Source organism: Chenopodium album, chromosome 14 (genome assembly GCF_948465745.1).
Source record: "Chenopodium album chromosome 14, dcCheAlbu1.1, whole genome shotgun sequence".
NCBI lineage: Eukaryota > Viridiplantae > Streptophyta > Magnoliopsida > Caryophyllales > Amaranthaceae > Chenopodium > Chenopodium album.
In genome coordinates this window covers 10952126-10967643 of record NC_137847.1, presented here as the reverse complement: position 1 = coordinate 10967643, position 15518 = coordinate 10952126, and the positions used below count along the sequence as shown (strand labels likewise).

General features: G+C 35.6%; 1 protein-coding gene across 2 annotated transcripts; it reads left to right on the top strand.

Annotated features, from left to right (window-relative positions):
- The first annotated feature begins 1121 nt into the window (after positions 1–1121).
- LOC145578893 (uncharacterized) lies at positions 1122–15416 on the top strand. 2 transcript variants are annotated; one of them, XM_081636190.1, is made up of 11 exons: positions 1122–1515; positions 1630–1683; positions 2097–3070; positions 4333–4404; positions 7156–7251; positions 8063–8128; positions 11347–11412; positions 12229–12357; positions 12978–13028; positions 13895–14035; positions 14120–15416. In XM_081636190.1, the coding sequence occupies exons 1-11, from the start codon at positions 1341–1343 to the stop codon at positions 15155–15157; spliced, it is 2862 nt and encodes a 953-aa protein (XP_081492316.1). In that variant the 5' UTR covers positions 1122–1340; the 3' UTR covers positions 15158–15416. The 2 variants fall into 2 exon arrangements, with proteins under 2 accessions (XP_081492316.1, XP_081492317.1); XM_081636191.1 differs by having other exon boundaries at positions 1443–1515; positions 2110–3070; positions 14120–15415.
- Positions 15417–15518: the final 102 nt, after the last annotated feature.

Here is a 15518-nt window from a genome sequence, read left to right as displayed (position 1 = left end):
ATGCTTATTCTTCGAGTTCAACTGATGAGTTAATTGATGTTATGATCATGAATGATAATGTCATTTTTGAATCACTTGAATAAGAGGAAGATTTAGTTTCATACTCAAGAATGCGACGACACAATCTTCTGTCACCACTTATTGGAGGGACTACAAAAGTTAATACATTAGTAGAAAAAATGTCTTTAATCAACTACCTCAAATTTATTGCGGTTATTTAAAAAAAAGAATAAGTTATGCTTTATTTGGTGTTTATACCAAAACTCATAAAGAAAAGACTCCAATCTGACAAATTAGGGTTATTTCAAAAATAACACTTCAAATGATTAATCTGCTAGCATTGTCAAATGAGGCCATAAGGGCTTCAAATTACTGATTAGGGTTATTTCAAAAATAACACATTTTATTTAGTACATTGGAGTAGTTGATTTTTTTTTTTTTTTATTTTTTACTTTTTTTATGGTAAGGAGAAGGACCCTACTGATCTTGAACTTCTCACAAGTCAACTCAATCCCAGTTAAATTTGAGTAGCTGATTGGATTAGGGATGACAATGGGGCGGGTCGGATGCGGATGATGGTACCTCCATACCAATACCCGCCTAAAAATCTTATACCCATCCCCGCCCCACCACCCGTGGTGGGTACAATATCCACATCCATACCCGCCCCACCGGGTAAAAGATAGGATCCATCTTCGCCCCATTACCCACTTGGATATTCATACCCACCTTATACCCGCCCTAAAATCATCCCAAAACCATTGCCATGATGCTCTATTGTATCACATTAATGACAATTATATCAAATTAGGTTAAGAAAATTAGGACTTTCACTATTCAAGCTTATTGGGTCTTAGAGGGTATCAAGTTTCATAAATTCCAAACTCCTTTATAAGAAATATGGTGCGGGTATAAGGTGGGTATGAGGCGGGGCGAATATGGGGGCGGGTCTACTCTAAAATCCATATCCGCTCCATCACTCATGGCGGGTACACATTTTATACCCATTCCCGCCCCATCACCCGCCAAACCTCCCTCCATCCTCGCTCCACTTGGGCGAGTCTCCCATTTAACCTGACCTACTGCCATCCCTAGATTGGATACGGCTACAAAATCGCACACTCACACTCATAGCTCATCGCGCAAGTCGCAAACCAAGTCCCGCCAAAATTCAACATTCTCCTTGTAAAATCATGCAAACTACGGAGAATTTCTGAAATTATATATTCCCAAAAGCTTGACTGTAAAACCCTTTTCATTTTTCTAGGGTTTATCATTCCATTACCTAAAATTTGTCTGCTAAAATCAGGGCTTTTTCTACTTAATCAAATTCGATCGTAATGGATGATTCCAATTCCGGAGCTCCGTCGAATGATCCAATCAGAGAATTATTTGGTCCTCCATCTCCAAGACGCCCTATTCCCAGCAATTCTTTCAATGCTCTTGTCAAAATTTTCTCTCTCTTCTCTGATCAAAACCCCTTTTCTGAGTATGATTCTTATACTAAACTTCCAGGTACTTAATAATTATTAGTCATTTTGTTGCTTGATTTGATTGGTTTTTATTATTTGGGTGATTTTGGATTGTTAATTTGATTATATTTTATAATGGGTTTGTTTGAATTTGTAGAGTTTCCGAGGCGGTGTCGTGATAATCTGATCGATTCCAGGCGACTAGCTTCAGGTACTTTTGTGCTATAATTTTATTTTAGTGTGCAATCAAGGGCGATTCGAATTGGGCTTACTAGAAGTGAACTCACCTTGATTCCTGCACTTAATTGTCATAATTTATGTTTGTCTAAGGTTGTGTATTATGTGTTGATTGTGCTAATCACAGTCTGCATCATAGGTGTGTCTGAAGTTTGCCTGTTGGATTCATTTGTGCAAGATGTATGAATTTCTCGGTCATTCTATTGTTGATGAGTATTTGGGTATGAACTTTATCATTCGAAATGAATGATCAAATGGTGGAGTCTTGCAAATTCTATAGAGATAAGATTTAAATAGAAAGATAATGCTGGGCGAGGATGTAAAAATATTATTTACGAGGCTAAAATTTGACATTATTTGTTCATTCCCTTATTTTTTTGGTTTAAGATGATTTATGCAGTGATGTGGAACATGTGGTTGTGCGAAGAGTTGAGAAAGAAGCTTCTAATACATTGGCTGGTTCTGATACTGTGGAGGCTCATATTTTGTCTGTTCATGATCATGAGGCAAATAACGAGAGGGTTCCTGGGGAAGGTTGTAAAGACATCGGTTTCAGTGGCTCAAAACTAATAAATGAGTTGGGAAGGACCAATAAAAGTAAAGCCATGGAAAAACTGCCTTCTGCTGAGGAGGGCACCAGCACTGGGATGGCTGAGGTTGACAAAGTGGATGAAGAATTGTCAGGTATTGAGAGAATTCTGATGGATGAATCGGATGATTTTGGTGTATTACAACTGTCAGACAAAAATGTAAATTCTAATATTTTGAATGAATTTGGCTGTCTTTTGGACAAAGATGTTTTTATTAATAATTCTGTGATAGCTGAAAGCAGCAATCGTGCAAAAGTGACTGTTGATGGGAATATGAAGGGAGATGGGGCAGAGGAGAAGAAACGAAAGCATGTGGAAGTAAGCACATCAACTTCTGGAGGTGATGAAGCAAAATCTCATACTCATCTGTCTGTGGTTAGAGAGATTTCTGACTGTCGAGAGGTTGGGATCCAACATGTTGGTATGTGTCCTGGAGAGGCTCAGATGCCTCAGGGAAAGCAGAGAAAAGCTCCTCAAGGTTTATCTGAATCTGAAGATCCTACTTTTGCTGCACCGAAAAGCAAAAATATAGGAGGAACAATCTCAAATAGCATTAAGATGAGGAATAAATCTAGTGCTGTTACTAAGGGAAAAATAAAGAAGGTTAAGAAGACATCTGCAAAGGATGTCAATTCAGGAAAAAGTAAGATTTTATCTATAGATAGTGGGACTTCCTACAACATGAGTTCTGGTGGTGTTGATCCAGTTGTGTGTGAGAAGATGGTGGAGCAAAGTGTATATGGTAACACAGGAAAATCTACTGCAAGGAAGGTATTGTCTTCTTTTTGGATTTAAATATGTAATTCATGAAATAAGTTTGATGTTTTGTTCACAAGTTGTGAATATTAAATTAGTTAATGGTTACTTTAAGATGACGTCTTTGTCTTAGGGAGTATGTCTTTGTCAGTTATTTGCAATGTTGCAATCTCTTGGATTAATTTCTGTTTCTAATTATTTTCATGGATTGGAGAGGTGCCCATTGTGGCTTTCCACTTCACTCATTCTTGCCGGTTGGTACTAGCATATAAACTCTTGTTTCTTTCTAGAAGAAAAGAGGTCTGCTGGTGACACTTGACAGTGTGTTCTTCCACGTCTGACCTTCCTTCTATATCAAATATAATCTGTTTTGAAGTCCTCTTAATTTTATTCTTTTTCCTCTTCTCTATAGAGTTGAATTTGAGAACCTTTTCTTTTGGTGGTAGAATCTTCCTTGATCTCCAAATCTTGAGAGTTGTATGACTGTATGAGGTTAATTTTGTATATGACATTTTGCTACTATTGCAAGCTTTCCAATAATAACTATTTTCTCAACTGGATATGTAGAAGACATGTATAAGTTAGGATAAAGCTTATATTATTATTTACAAAGTATTCGACGTGTGCAAAAATTTGTTTTCTTTCTTTCCGTGGAGTTCTATTTATCAGAAGTTTGGAACATATCTATATTGATACATACTTTGTAAAAGAGGTAGGAATTTCAAAGCAGCAGCTTCTCATTTAATTGTCAACTGTTTTCATATTTTTTTTTTAATAAAGAAATTCAACATTTGGTTGAGAGGTTCTGTGTAGCTAATTTAACAGTACCTTAGATTAAATTTAAACTTATGTTTGTTGAAAAATAAAAGACTGAATCATGTGTTTACTTAAATTTATTTGTTTATAAAATAAAACTGTTTTAATCCTACTTCATATATTCTCTCTTGAAAATTTCACCAGATTATACTATCCTAAACCATTCCAGTTTTTAATTGGTCTATGAAAGATATAAAAGCGCACATTGATCTTAAGTAACCATACAAATGAAAATGTATAAACCATATAAATTTTCTTCTCACGTGTTAATTACATTCTCCTTATTTAGGTGGGTAGTTCTAGTGTTCTAACTTATTTCCGCTTCCGTATGTATTATCTTCTGATGTTGGTGAATTTACGAGAAAGATTATGTCTTTTGATGACCACTATGTTTGGATTCAATATAAATTTATGATACTTTAAATGCTTAATTTTGTTGAAATTCTACTTTCCTTTGTTAGGTTGGAAATAATCGGCCCAAGAGTTGTGCAAAGATTCATTACTCTCGCCAGGAGTTACTAAATATTTGGAAGGTAGGTGTGCAGTGTGGCTATGTTTGATAAGCATTTCTGTTTGATTGGTCTTATTCAGTGGTTCTACTTTGCATGTTCAATAATTTTATATGTCTATTGTGGATTGTTGTATTGGTTCTTTAATTTGAGCTTAATACTAGAGTAGCATTGAGAAGACATGTGCACTTATTTGGAAGTCAACTACTTGTTGTTTCTTTCATTCTTTCTTTAATCAACTTCAAAACTTTAAAATTATTAAGCCAAAGTTTGTGCTGACAAGTGACAAATCTTAAGCTTGTTGATGTATCCTATTCTTGGTTTGTTTGGACTAGTTAGTGGTAAGTCTACATAACCTGGAAACTATTCCTCCTGTTATTTAAGTGCCAATGGTTTATTCGATGTCACTGCTATTACAATATGGCTTTAGATATCAAAAGTTGCGCATGATGTAAGTTACATGGAGTATAATGGATATCATACTTGTTATACTCACTCTAGTCATGTTAATTTTGAAAATTAGCAACTGATAATGAAAACTAAGTCTGGTTTTCAAACTTGTTTTAATAAAAAAAAAAATCTGAATTAAAACTTACAATAATATCAAACCAGCTGTCTAGTGTTACATTTATTTTCTTTTCTTTTTTTATTTATTAGCTGTTCTTTTTTTATTTCTTTTACTTATTGCAAAGTATATGTATTTAAAGTTATATCTCTTAGTATAAATGTACCTTGTAAGGATGAGATGAATGCTAGATTTACAAATTTTCCTATATAGTTCAGGCTTGAATGTAATATTACTTAACGCAGAAGGAGCAATTTACTGTCCAAATAAAAGAGAATAGGGTAAGAGAGCCTTTGGGGGGAGGGTTACTTAAGTGTGTACAACACGTAGGATACACAAACACTTAACGTACCACGTGTGTCTGGACGCGGCTTTGGATACGCAACAATGTCATAGACATGCCAAAAAAACCATGTCCCTTTTTTATTTTATTTATTTATTTTAAAAATATTTTTAAACACTTGGACACAAAAGTGTACTATGATATGGCTTGTTTTGCCTTTTAACACACCTCATCTTTGAAACACACTCTCTCTCTCCCTCTCTCTTTTTTTAGGAGAGAATGTCAGAGTTATTACCATGGGTGTTTTCATAGCTGATTTTTAGAAATACAAAATGGAGGTGGACAAATGCAACGAGGTGTTGTTCGCTAATTAATAGAGTGAGGGGAGTGGAGGAGAAGATTAAGCCAAAAGAGAGTATTAAAAGATTGTTAAGTGAGATTGTTGGTTTTGATGTACTTTATTAGTTTATGTAATAGTTTGTGATCCGAGAAGATGGAAAAGTGGGGATATAAAGAAAGAAAATGAGGAAAGAATTAATGTATGCAAGTAGTTTATGCTAATTCAGTTTATAAAAATTATACTTCCTCTGTTTCGGCATCGCGTTGAACGAAAGTCAAGTCAGTCTTTTGGTTTTTAATTGCAATATTGAAAAAATTGTTCTATTCACACACACTCCTTTGTGGTTTACTTAGAAGAAACATAGTCATGTGGGGTTTTGTTAGATCCCTCTCGATATACAGTTCCACAATATGAATTTTTTTATAATTCTTGGTTAAGTATAATAAATAATATTAATGGTATAATGTGTGCATTCGCAAGCATGAAAACTTTAACATTGCAATTAAAAAAGAATGGAGGAAGTACTATCTGGATTTTTGATTTTAAGACCAAGTCCTTTAATTTTGTTTATGCGATGCAATTTCTTTAGCAATTTGTTGAATAAATTGTCAAATTCCTATTTTTGTTTTTACATTTATAATATGAGTTGTCTTATGGCTGTACCCGTGACCCATACTTTGAGATTAATGTTTTTTCCATATCCTTTTTATACTTGTACCCGTGTCCATAGCCGATCTCATTCATTCTAAGTTTACACACCTGACACCTGTGGCCAGTGGGATATTGCTGAGTTAAGGGTAGCAAGAACATCACATAATTACAAATTTGGGTTTGTTAGTCCATTCAATGCATAAGGAGAATTATTTCCTCACCTTATGCTCTTTTTCTTTGGATAATTAAGCTACATTATAAGGCTAGTTAGAAGTTTTGGTGCTTACCACTCATATATGTATTGTAATATGGTAAGGGAAGAACTGTTTGTTCTCACTCCCTCAGCTAGCCACCCTTGTTTAGCATAGTGTTTAGGATTTCTGAAGTGCATCAGGCTTGCCTTTGGTAAGTTTTTTATGCACTTATTGGTGGCTTTGTTGGGATTTGAAATGTGGCAATATTGTAGGTCTCACTGATGGATAGAAAAGTTACTAGGATTTTTGTAAGTAGGGTTTTTGTCTGTACTGTGTCTGTGGAGTGTGGATACTCTGGGTAGAGCTTGTATACCTTGCTTCTCTTTGGTGTCTGTTGACATGTTGCAAGGACTTTTCTTTGATCTGTTCGGTTGTCCCATTTAAGTTCTAGTTTGATCAGTGGTATTGTACCTCTTTACTGGCTTTAATCTTATCATTGATTTTTAGTTTGATAAATTTAATTCATGTCTAAATTCTGAAATAAAATTATTCTTCAATATTTGTTGCATTTGATACCAGTTTGTTTTTGGTTTCTTGTTTGTTTCATAGTCTTTATAGATTGTTGCCAGCTGATATTTTGTTCCAAGTCTCTGTCCTTCTCTGAAACAAGTTAGCTGAAATATATATTTACAAAATTCTTATTTACTATTCTTATGATATCTTTTACTTGATTTTCTTGAAGATGACGTCTGTTCCCAAGGATGTCCTGAAAATTGTACAAGAAATTGATGCTGAGGTACATAGTAAATACAAGGATTCTGCCGCTGGAAAAAAGACTGTGAGTTGTATCTGGCTGTTCTGATTGTTTTTCCCTTTTTTTGCTCTAATGTGATTGCTTGATCCTTTTTTTTTTTGGCTATATTATTGTCGAATGATCATATTACTATGATCCTCTTCCTCACTGTCAAGCTTAGTATGATTATATGTGAATGTGAATTGGATGGTATTCATTTTGCATCGCTTTTATCTCTTATTTAACACTGCAGTAAATATTTCCAAATTAGTCTTTGTGAATTATTGTCTGCTTTACTTGTATGCTTATAGTGTCATTTCTTTCATATAATTAGTAGTGCTATCTATGGAATGTTGAAATTAAGAAAGTAGGTATCATCTATTTGGACTATTTGGTCTTTATGAAGGCAAGGGCAACTGACAAGACTTTTTTTGTTTTTCCTTGAAAAATGCTTTGTTTTTCACATTGGGGTTCTTGTGTCAAGGAATGGTGGATTATCCGATAATAGATGTTAGTGTTTGTTTCCTTTGGCAGTGTTTTGTTTGGGCTTCTCCATGGTGGAATATGAAAGGAGATTAGGGCCATTAGGCTTATAATTGATTTGGAAAAACAAATTATTGTCAATAATTGCCACTTCTCCCTTAACTTAATTATTTTTTCAAGGAAAAGCACAGATAACCAAGCCATAGCTATAAATCATACTTCATACCCCCCCCCCTCTTAATTTGTTGCTGTTGACTCTTTGTTCTCTTTGTTGTTGTTGTGTAAATGTTTTCATCACTTGTGTTTTACACTTCCTCCTAGCCTATTAAAAGCTTTTTTATTTTTTTTGGGTTATGTTGATCATTTTTAACAGGATGCTGGCAGTGCTAAGAAGAAAAACCCAGGTCCTCCTACAGAGAATAAAATGGCTGAAGAAGAGGTAAAGAAATGGTGTCATTCATTTATGTATGACAGGATATACTAATTATTTTTGTTGATGCTCTTTAGTTTTGCTGATGCTGTTAGCTCTAGATTTATCCATTTTCTGATTTTCTGTGCCTTTCTGAAGGGTCCAGTTTTGATTTTCATAATGACCTTTATCTTTCTGCCGCATTTAACTTTGGCACTTTTATTTATTTATATGTGCATTATTATAGTTACTAAGAAATGGAATATTAGGCTTTTTGGAAGTATGAACGTACGGGAAATTTAACAAATAAAATGAAACAATAATTAACAGACGCCAGTAAGCTGGAAGTTAGCATAAGAAAGCTGACATGATAACTTCTGAAAGCAAACCTAATAAAAAGGTATCTGGTATAGTGGGAGTATCTTGACTATATACATTTATAAAGCGTGTATGAACCTGACTGATTGATCCTCACAATTTAAACTCCTGGATTTGTGAAAAAGGACAATCAATGAATCAATCAAAGCCTTAATCCCATAAGCGGGGTTGGCTACATGAACCAAAAGTGATTATTCCGTATAATTATCATAAAAAAAAAAAAAATTCCTCCATACCTTACGTTCAAATACCTTATTCTCATGCAAATCCATATGCTTCATATCCTTCCTAACTCCTTCCAACCGAGTCATTTTCGATCTCCCTCTACCTCGTTTAACTCTCCATGATCCCACTCTTCCACTCTTCGTACCGGTGTACCCTGGGATCTCTGTCTTACATGCCGGAATAACGCTGTCGATATTCCCTTAGTTTATCTGCAATGCTTGTAACACCCACTTTCTTGCGAATTACTTCATTTCTGATTCTATCTCTTGGAGTGTTCCCCGCACATCCATCTTAACATGCGCATTTCCATAACCTTAAGGTGCTCCTTAGAAGCCCGGTGCATGAAAAAGGACAAGAACTGATAATTGTATATTATATAGCTAGCATATTATGTGATATTATTTGTTTTTTGAATGAAATTGGATTTGTTGCTGAATCAAACAAAGATGTGGGAGCCAAGTGCATGAAATTTAGCTCTTTAAAATTGGGGACATGAAGACCTTCCCACTGCCCTTCCTCATCCCAACTCTTCCCTGGTTTTCTTCTATTCAAGCTTGAGTGTCTGAAATGATCTAATTAATACAGAGTAGAGTTTTAAACCCCAACTTGAGGGTGGTCAGAGAGACGAAGACCCAATATAACAGCTATCCTGGAGATGAATTGAATCTGTTCTCCACATGTGCATGGATTAAACTATTCTGTTTTAGATGCAGTTTTATACATATTGCTTGGAACCATTGAGGTTTCTTTTTCATCTGTTTTGTATGGTGTTGTTTGGGGTTTGGAGTAAACCTAAGTACCTAACCAATCAATAATCTTTGTTTCATAAAATTGTTTTGAGGGGTTTACCATTTAAAACCTCATTGATACATAGGTAGGTGAGTTTAACTTCAAATTACAATTAATCTTTATTCCCTCTAGCCCTGCCCTCGTTCTTCACACCCCCCCCCCCCCCAAAAAAAAAAAAAAAAAAAAAAACCACACACACACACATCCAACTGTTGCTACTCCATCCTTCCCATTAGAAGTAGAACCCAAAGTTTCAAACACAGGGACATGGTCCTTTGATTGGACACAGATGTGGGACATTTTAAGCTGATTTGTTTACTAGATCTTGTTACAATTTTAACCTCAGATCTATGTTTGAGCATATATAACATAATTATCTATTCTAATTTCCTTTTTTTTTTAATCCCTACTCCCTCTTTTTAAAAAGTGCCTTAATGTGACTAGGCATGCATGCTAATGCAAAACTTTGACCAATAATACTTTTAGTTATCAATTATGTATAAAATATAAAAAGTTGGTATTTGAAAACTATACTTTGAGATGTTTCCAACAAGTAGCCACATGTAGAGTTGTCACGGGTAAGTGTGGGTCGGGTTAACTCAAGTCGGGTCAATTTGGGTTAATGTCGTAACCTATGCGGGTCGGGTTCGTGTTGGGTCATGCTTGAGTCGGGTCACGTCGGGTCATACATTTTATCGGGTTTAGGTCGGGTTAATAACAGATCGGGTTACATTCGGGTCGGGTGAATAATAGGTCGGGTTTAATTCAGGTTTTCAAGGGTTAAAATGGGTTAGGGTCATTCTCGGGTTCGAGTCGGGTTCGGTTCAAGTCAATAATTTGCGAGTTATAATCAGGTCGGGTCATTCTCGGGTTTAAGTCAGGTTCCGTTCAAGTCAATAATTTGCGGGTTATATTCAAGTTGGGTTATTTCCAAGTCGGGTCATTCTTGGGTTCAAGTCGGGTTCGGTTCAAGTCAATAATTTGCGGGTTCAATTCAAGTAAAGACAAAGTACTTTCAATATTAACATAGAGTAGTTTTAGCCTTACGAAATTATGACTTTACAAGTAGATTACAATATATAGCATATATCTTTATTTACCTAGTCAATATCTACAATAATAAAGATGTATAAAATAATAAGTTGAGTTGATTTCGGGTCGGGTCAATAACAAGTAATGTTGATTTCAGGTCGGGTTTGTAACAGATCGGGTTGAATTTCGAGTCGAGTCAGTAACAGGTCGGGTTAAATTCGGGTCGGGTTAGGAACAGGTCGGGTTAGTAACAGGTTGGGTTAAATTCGGGTTTTGATGGGTTAAAACGGATTTGGGTCAATTTCGGTTCAGGTCGGGTTCGCTTCAGGTCAATAATTTACGGGTTATATTCGGGTCGGGTCATCTCAGGTCGGTTCATGTTCGGGGTCGGGTCTCAAATACTCGGGTTAACTCGGGTCTAGGGTTGGTTTCTGGTTGGGTCAAATCGGGTTCCGGTCACCATTTTTCCGGGTTTAGACGGGTCGTTTAATAATCGGGTTCGAGTCGGTATTTCGAGTCGGGTTAGCTTTTGACAGCTCTAGCTACATGACTATATTTTTTTCATATGTATAAATCACTAACATTGGTCCAAGTGGATTATGTGAATGTACAAAAACTCAAATAGGGGCACTTAAAAAATTTAGGGAGTACTTTTTTTTTTTCTACGAATTTGTGTCGTAAGATGATTTGTTGAATTTAAATTGTAACTTAAATTTTGTTTTTGATGTATTGGGCTGTTTTGTTTGCAGCATCCATATTTGACGACTTAACATTGTTTGCAACATTTGATAACATTTTTCATCTTGGTATTACCATCTATTCAGGGCTCAAGCATCCCAAAGAATAAAAAACGAGGCTCTTCTTCAGAGGCAAAGAAGGAAAAGAAAAAGGTATTATTTATTTTATATATTCTCTTTTATATTTTTCTAACATTGGATGAAGTATTCAAGAAAAGCCTTTGTATTTATGGGGCTTTAGCTTGTCTACTTGCATCAATCTAATATTGCAACAACAGACTTTGCAAGAAATCATGCGAAGCAGATTTTGGAGAAACCTAATATTTTAAGATGAATTTTTCTACAATCAATTATTTGCCATTTCAAAAAGTTACCATGAGGGAGTTTGGGGAGGTATCTTTCAATAGAAGATATGGTGGTTCTTACTGAGATATGGTCTGTAGTTGGATATCTGTTAGAAGCATTGTTCCTAGCTCCTCCAGGGGCTGATCTCAAGAGTTGTGTTTCTCTGGATTGTCCTGTTCAGAATGACTGGAGTCTGGAGCTTTCTTCATTTGCTTTCCAAGTCTCCAAATGGTTCCTTATTATAGTGCACTTTCCTGTAGTGACTGGATACTACTAAGAATTATTACATGTTGTAGGGACACAATCAAGTGTCTAAACATGTATTTCAGATTCTAGATGCTGTTAATTGAGTTTTCTCATTAGCAGTAAGGAAGTACCGAACTTCTATCTTGCATCCCACAGTGATTTGCTTCTATATCTGTTATGGAACTTAGTAATTGATAATCATATCTTTATCAAATTTACTAATTTCTCTTGATCAATAAGTTTATGTTTCTTCTTTGAAAGTAATAAACAGAAATTTTTGTGCCTGTTGCTTCATTTTAAAAGTTTTGTTTTGCTGCAGTAATTTAACTTTTGAGGTAACAGGGTAACACATTCGTTTTTGCTAATTTAATTCTACAGCAGAATAAAAGGAAGAAACGAGCAGAAATGGATAAGAAACTTGGTGTCAAGAGATTAAAACTTACTACTATCGTGAAACCAAAAATTATTGCACCCTGTCGCCATTATCTCATGGGAAGATGCCAAGAGGTGGTTATATTTTATTATTTGATTTTTTTTTTCTTTTTCTCCTGTTCAATTATGATTTGAAATTAAATTGATAGATTATTTATTTTCACATTTGGATCATCAGCATGTAGCTATGTGTTTTATTTTGTTTACTGCATTTGGTAGGTTATATAATTTTTACTATCAGAATTGATTTTAAGTTGTATATTTTGTATCTTCTGTCTTGTGCTATTCATGTGATGTTGCACCTTCTTTTTAGCATTTTATGTACCATCTCATGAGATTGCTTTTCATATAGCTGTTTACGGCTCAATGGTCTACATTTCTCTTGTCTTTTGATTGATTGTTCTTCTTGCGTAAGTCCAGTAATTGACCACATGTTTTGCAAAATTTAGTATATCGCGGAAGGTGGGATTTGATGATACTATGGAACAAATTTATTTAATATATGAATTGCGTATGTCATGATATCTAACAAGCACTATGTAATTTATGCTTTGGATCCTCTAGTCTTTAGCCAAGTTTTATCTTTTACCTAAGGGCATTTAAAGTCTGATTATATTGTTCGGTAGTGTTACCTTGCTGTTTTGAGTAAATAGTTATTTATATATTATAATAGGTTTCGCCTTTTCTATTTTCAGGGTGAGAAATGCAAGTTTTCACATGATGTGATACCACTGACAAAATCCCAGGTACAATAATTGGTTATTGAACACTCTCTGTGGATTAACTGATTACTGTTATTGTCTACATACATAATAGCTATCATATTGATCACTTTGTTATGTCTATTTAATGTTCATTTTGTTCGCCTTAGTGAAGGTTTCTGTACATGGTTAATGACTTGGAATATTAGGCATCTAAGAACCATAAGGAGTATCAAATAATAGAAGATGAGTGTAGCAAAAACTTGTATGCTATTATAAATGTATAGGAGCACCCTTAGGGATAGAATTCAAAATGAGGATTGTTGGTGTAAGGTTGTTGCTGTGAGGCTAAGATAAGAATGAACCTATTGTGTTGATTTTGGCGTGGGTGACATCTCGTTGTGTCTTTCTAATACTTCTATATGTGTTCATTACTTGTCCCCCCCCCCCCCCCCCCCCACAACGACCACCCCCCTCCAACACCCTGCACCACAAAAAAAAGGAAAAAAGATAACCTAGTCATTTGAAGTGATCAATTTAGGGACCTGGCTAAATGCTTGTTGAAAAATCTGGTCTGGCACTCATTGAGCATTGATCTCATAAAATTTGATAATGGGAGAAAAAGACCAGGTCTGGATGAATAATCAATTTCTGCTCACGTAGAAATGAAAGTTTTCCAGCTGAGAACTGGATTCTTCTTCATGCACTATAGTTTTCATCATTGACCTGATGCCTCTTATAACTTTATAAGGCTCATGGAGAGGAGGGAACGAGTCATATAGCCTTGTCATGTACGTTAAAGATAACCGTTTGTGTCATTACTCATCTTTGTCAGATTTGTTGCATGGACTTTTCTATTTGCTCTACTCTCTTTCTCTAAGGCTCATCCTCTTGTTCACTTTGTGCTACAGCCATGCTGTCATTTTGCACGTCAAGCTTGCATGAAGGGGGATGATTGTCCATTTGATCATCAGTTATCCAATTATCCATGTAACAGCTATGTGTCTACAAATTTTTGTAGCAGAGGTGATAGCTGCTCCTTTTCACACAAGGTATATTCAATTATTCATGCATAATCAGCTGTTTTACTTGCTGAAAAACATTTATCTACATTTAATTGACTCGTGTTTCATCAGATTCCAGCTAAGAAAGTCGCAGAAACTGCTGCAGGAGTTTCCCACTTTGGGACTACTATTCCAGATCAACTTGACAAGTCAGATTCTAAACAGCAGCTTAATGCTAATGCATCCTTCTCTTCTGGTGTTGTGACCCCCAAGAATCTGAAGGAGAATATAGCAACTCAAGCCAGTTTGCCAGGAAAGGCACCAAAAGGTTTAAGCTTTCTTTCATCTGGAAAATCATCACTGAAGGATTCTGGTGAGCTTAAAGAAATTGGTTTATCCCAGAAAAGTGGCAGTGCTACAGGAACTAGTAGTCAGCCAAATATAGCATCAACAGCTGTCAATGTAGTTAAAGATTTGATTGCTACCCGTGCTTCAGACACACCACAAGGAAAGGATTTTATCTCATTTGTGAGACACTCAGCTGGTAGTTCAGGGGATAAAAAACAAGCTAACCCCTTACAGCACAGGGATTATTCTAGATTTTATTCATTTGGAAAGTCGGAGAATGTGAACTCATCTCACAAAAGCGATGATCGTTCTGCTACTAGTAATCAGCTGAACAAGGAAATGTCAAGCAAAGTGTTAAGTGTTTGTGGGATGCCTGAGGCTAACCCAGTTCCAATGAGCCCCAAGCAAATTAGTGTTCCGTCTTCTGGTGGATTTCCAAATGATAATTGTGCTGGCAAATCACAAGCTACCTTGCCTAATAACGGGCATCTGGGTTCCCAGATGAGAGAAAACGAAACTGCAAATGGATCTGAGAAGGCAGTACAACCGAAGCTTGGGGGTTCTCCAGCTTCTTCAGGTCAGTCTCCAATTAAGATTGGAGTTAAAAACACACCAGGCACAGCTCAAAGAGCTCTCTTGTCCACGCTCTCATTTGCGGCAAAATATGGATCTGGGATAAAAATGACTTCAGCAAGTTCTATCAAGGAGGTCACAAAGAATGAAAGGACTAGTAGTGGTAGTGGATGCATACAGGACGAACCATCAAAAGCTTCAGCAATTTTGGATTTCTTGTATAGTGGAAGCAATAAAGGGAAGCAATAGAACACTTCATAATCTCCAAGGCTCCAAGGTATTAGTCTGTAATTTCTTGAGAACACATAGCCTTTAACTTGTAAAAATGTTTGAAAAGCTTTATGTTAGTGAAGCAGCGACCTTATACACTACTAATTTGAGTGACATAAAACCTCAAGTGATGTGAAGTTTAGGTCAAAGATTTTGCCAAATTAGCTCACAAACCGTGACTTACAAGAAATTCTACCCTCTTCTCTACTCTCTATTAGTCGCGCACACAGATAATCTCTTTCTCTCTTTAAAAGATTTTACCTCATTGACAATTATTTCTACTTTTTTTTTTATATTAGGTGACTAATAGTTAGCTATTTAGCCTTGCGTTGGAATAACA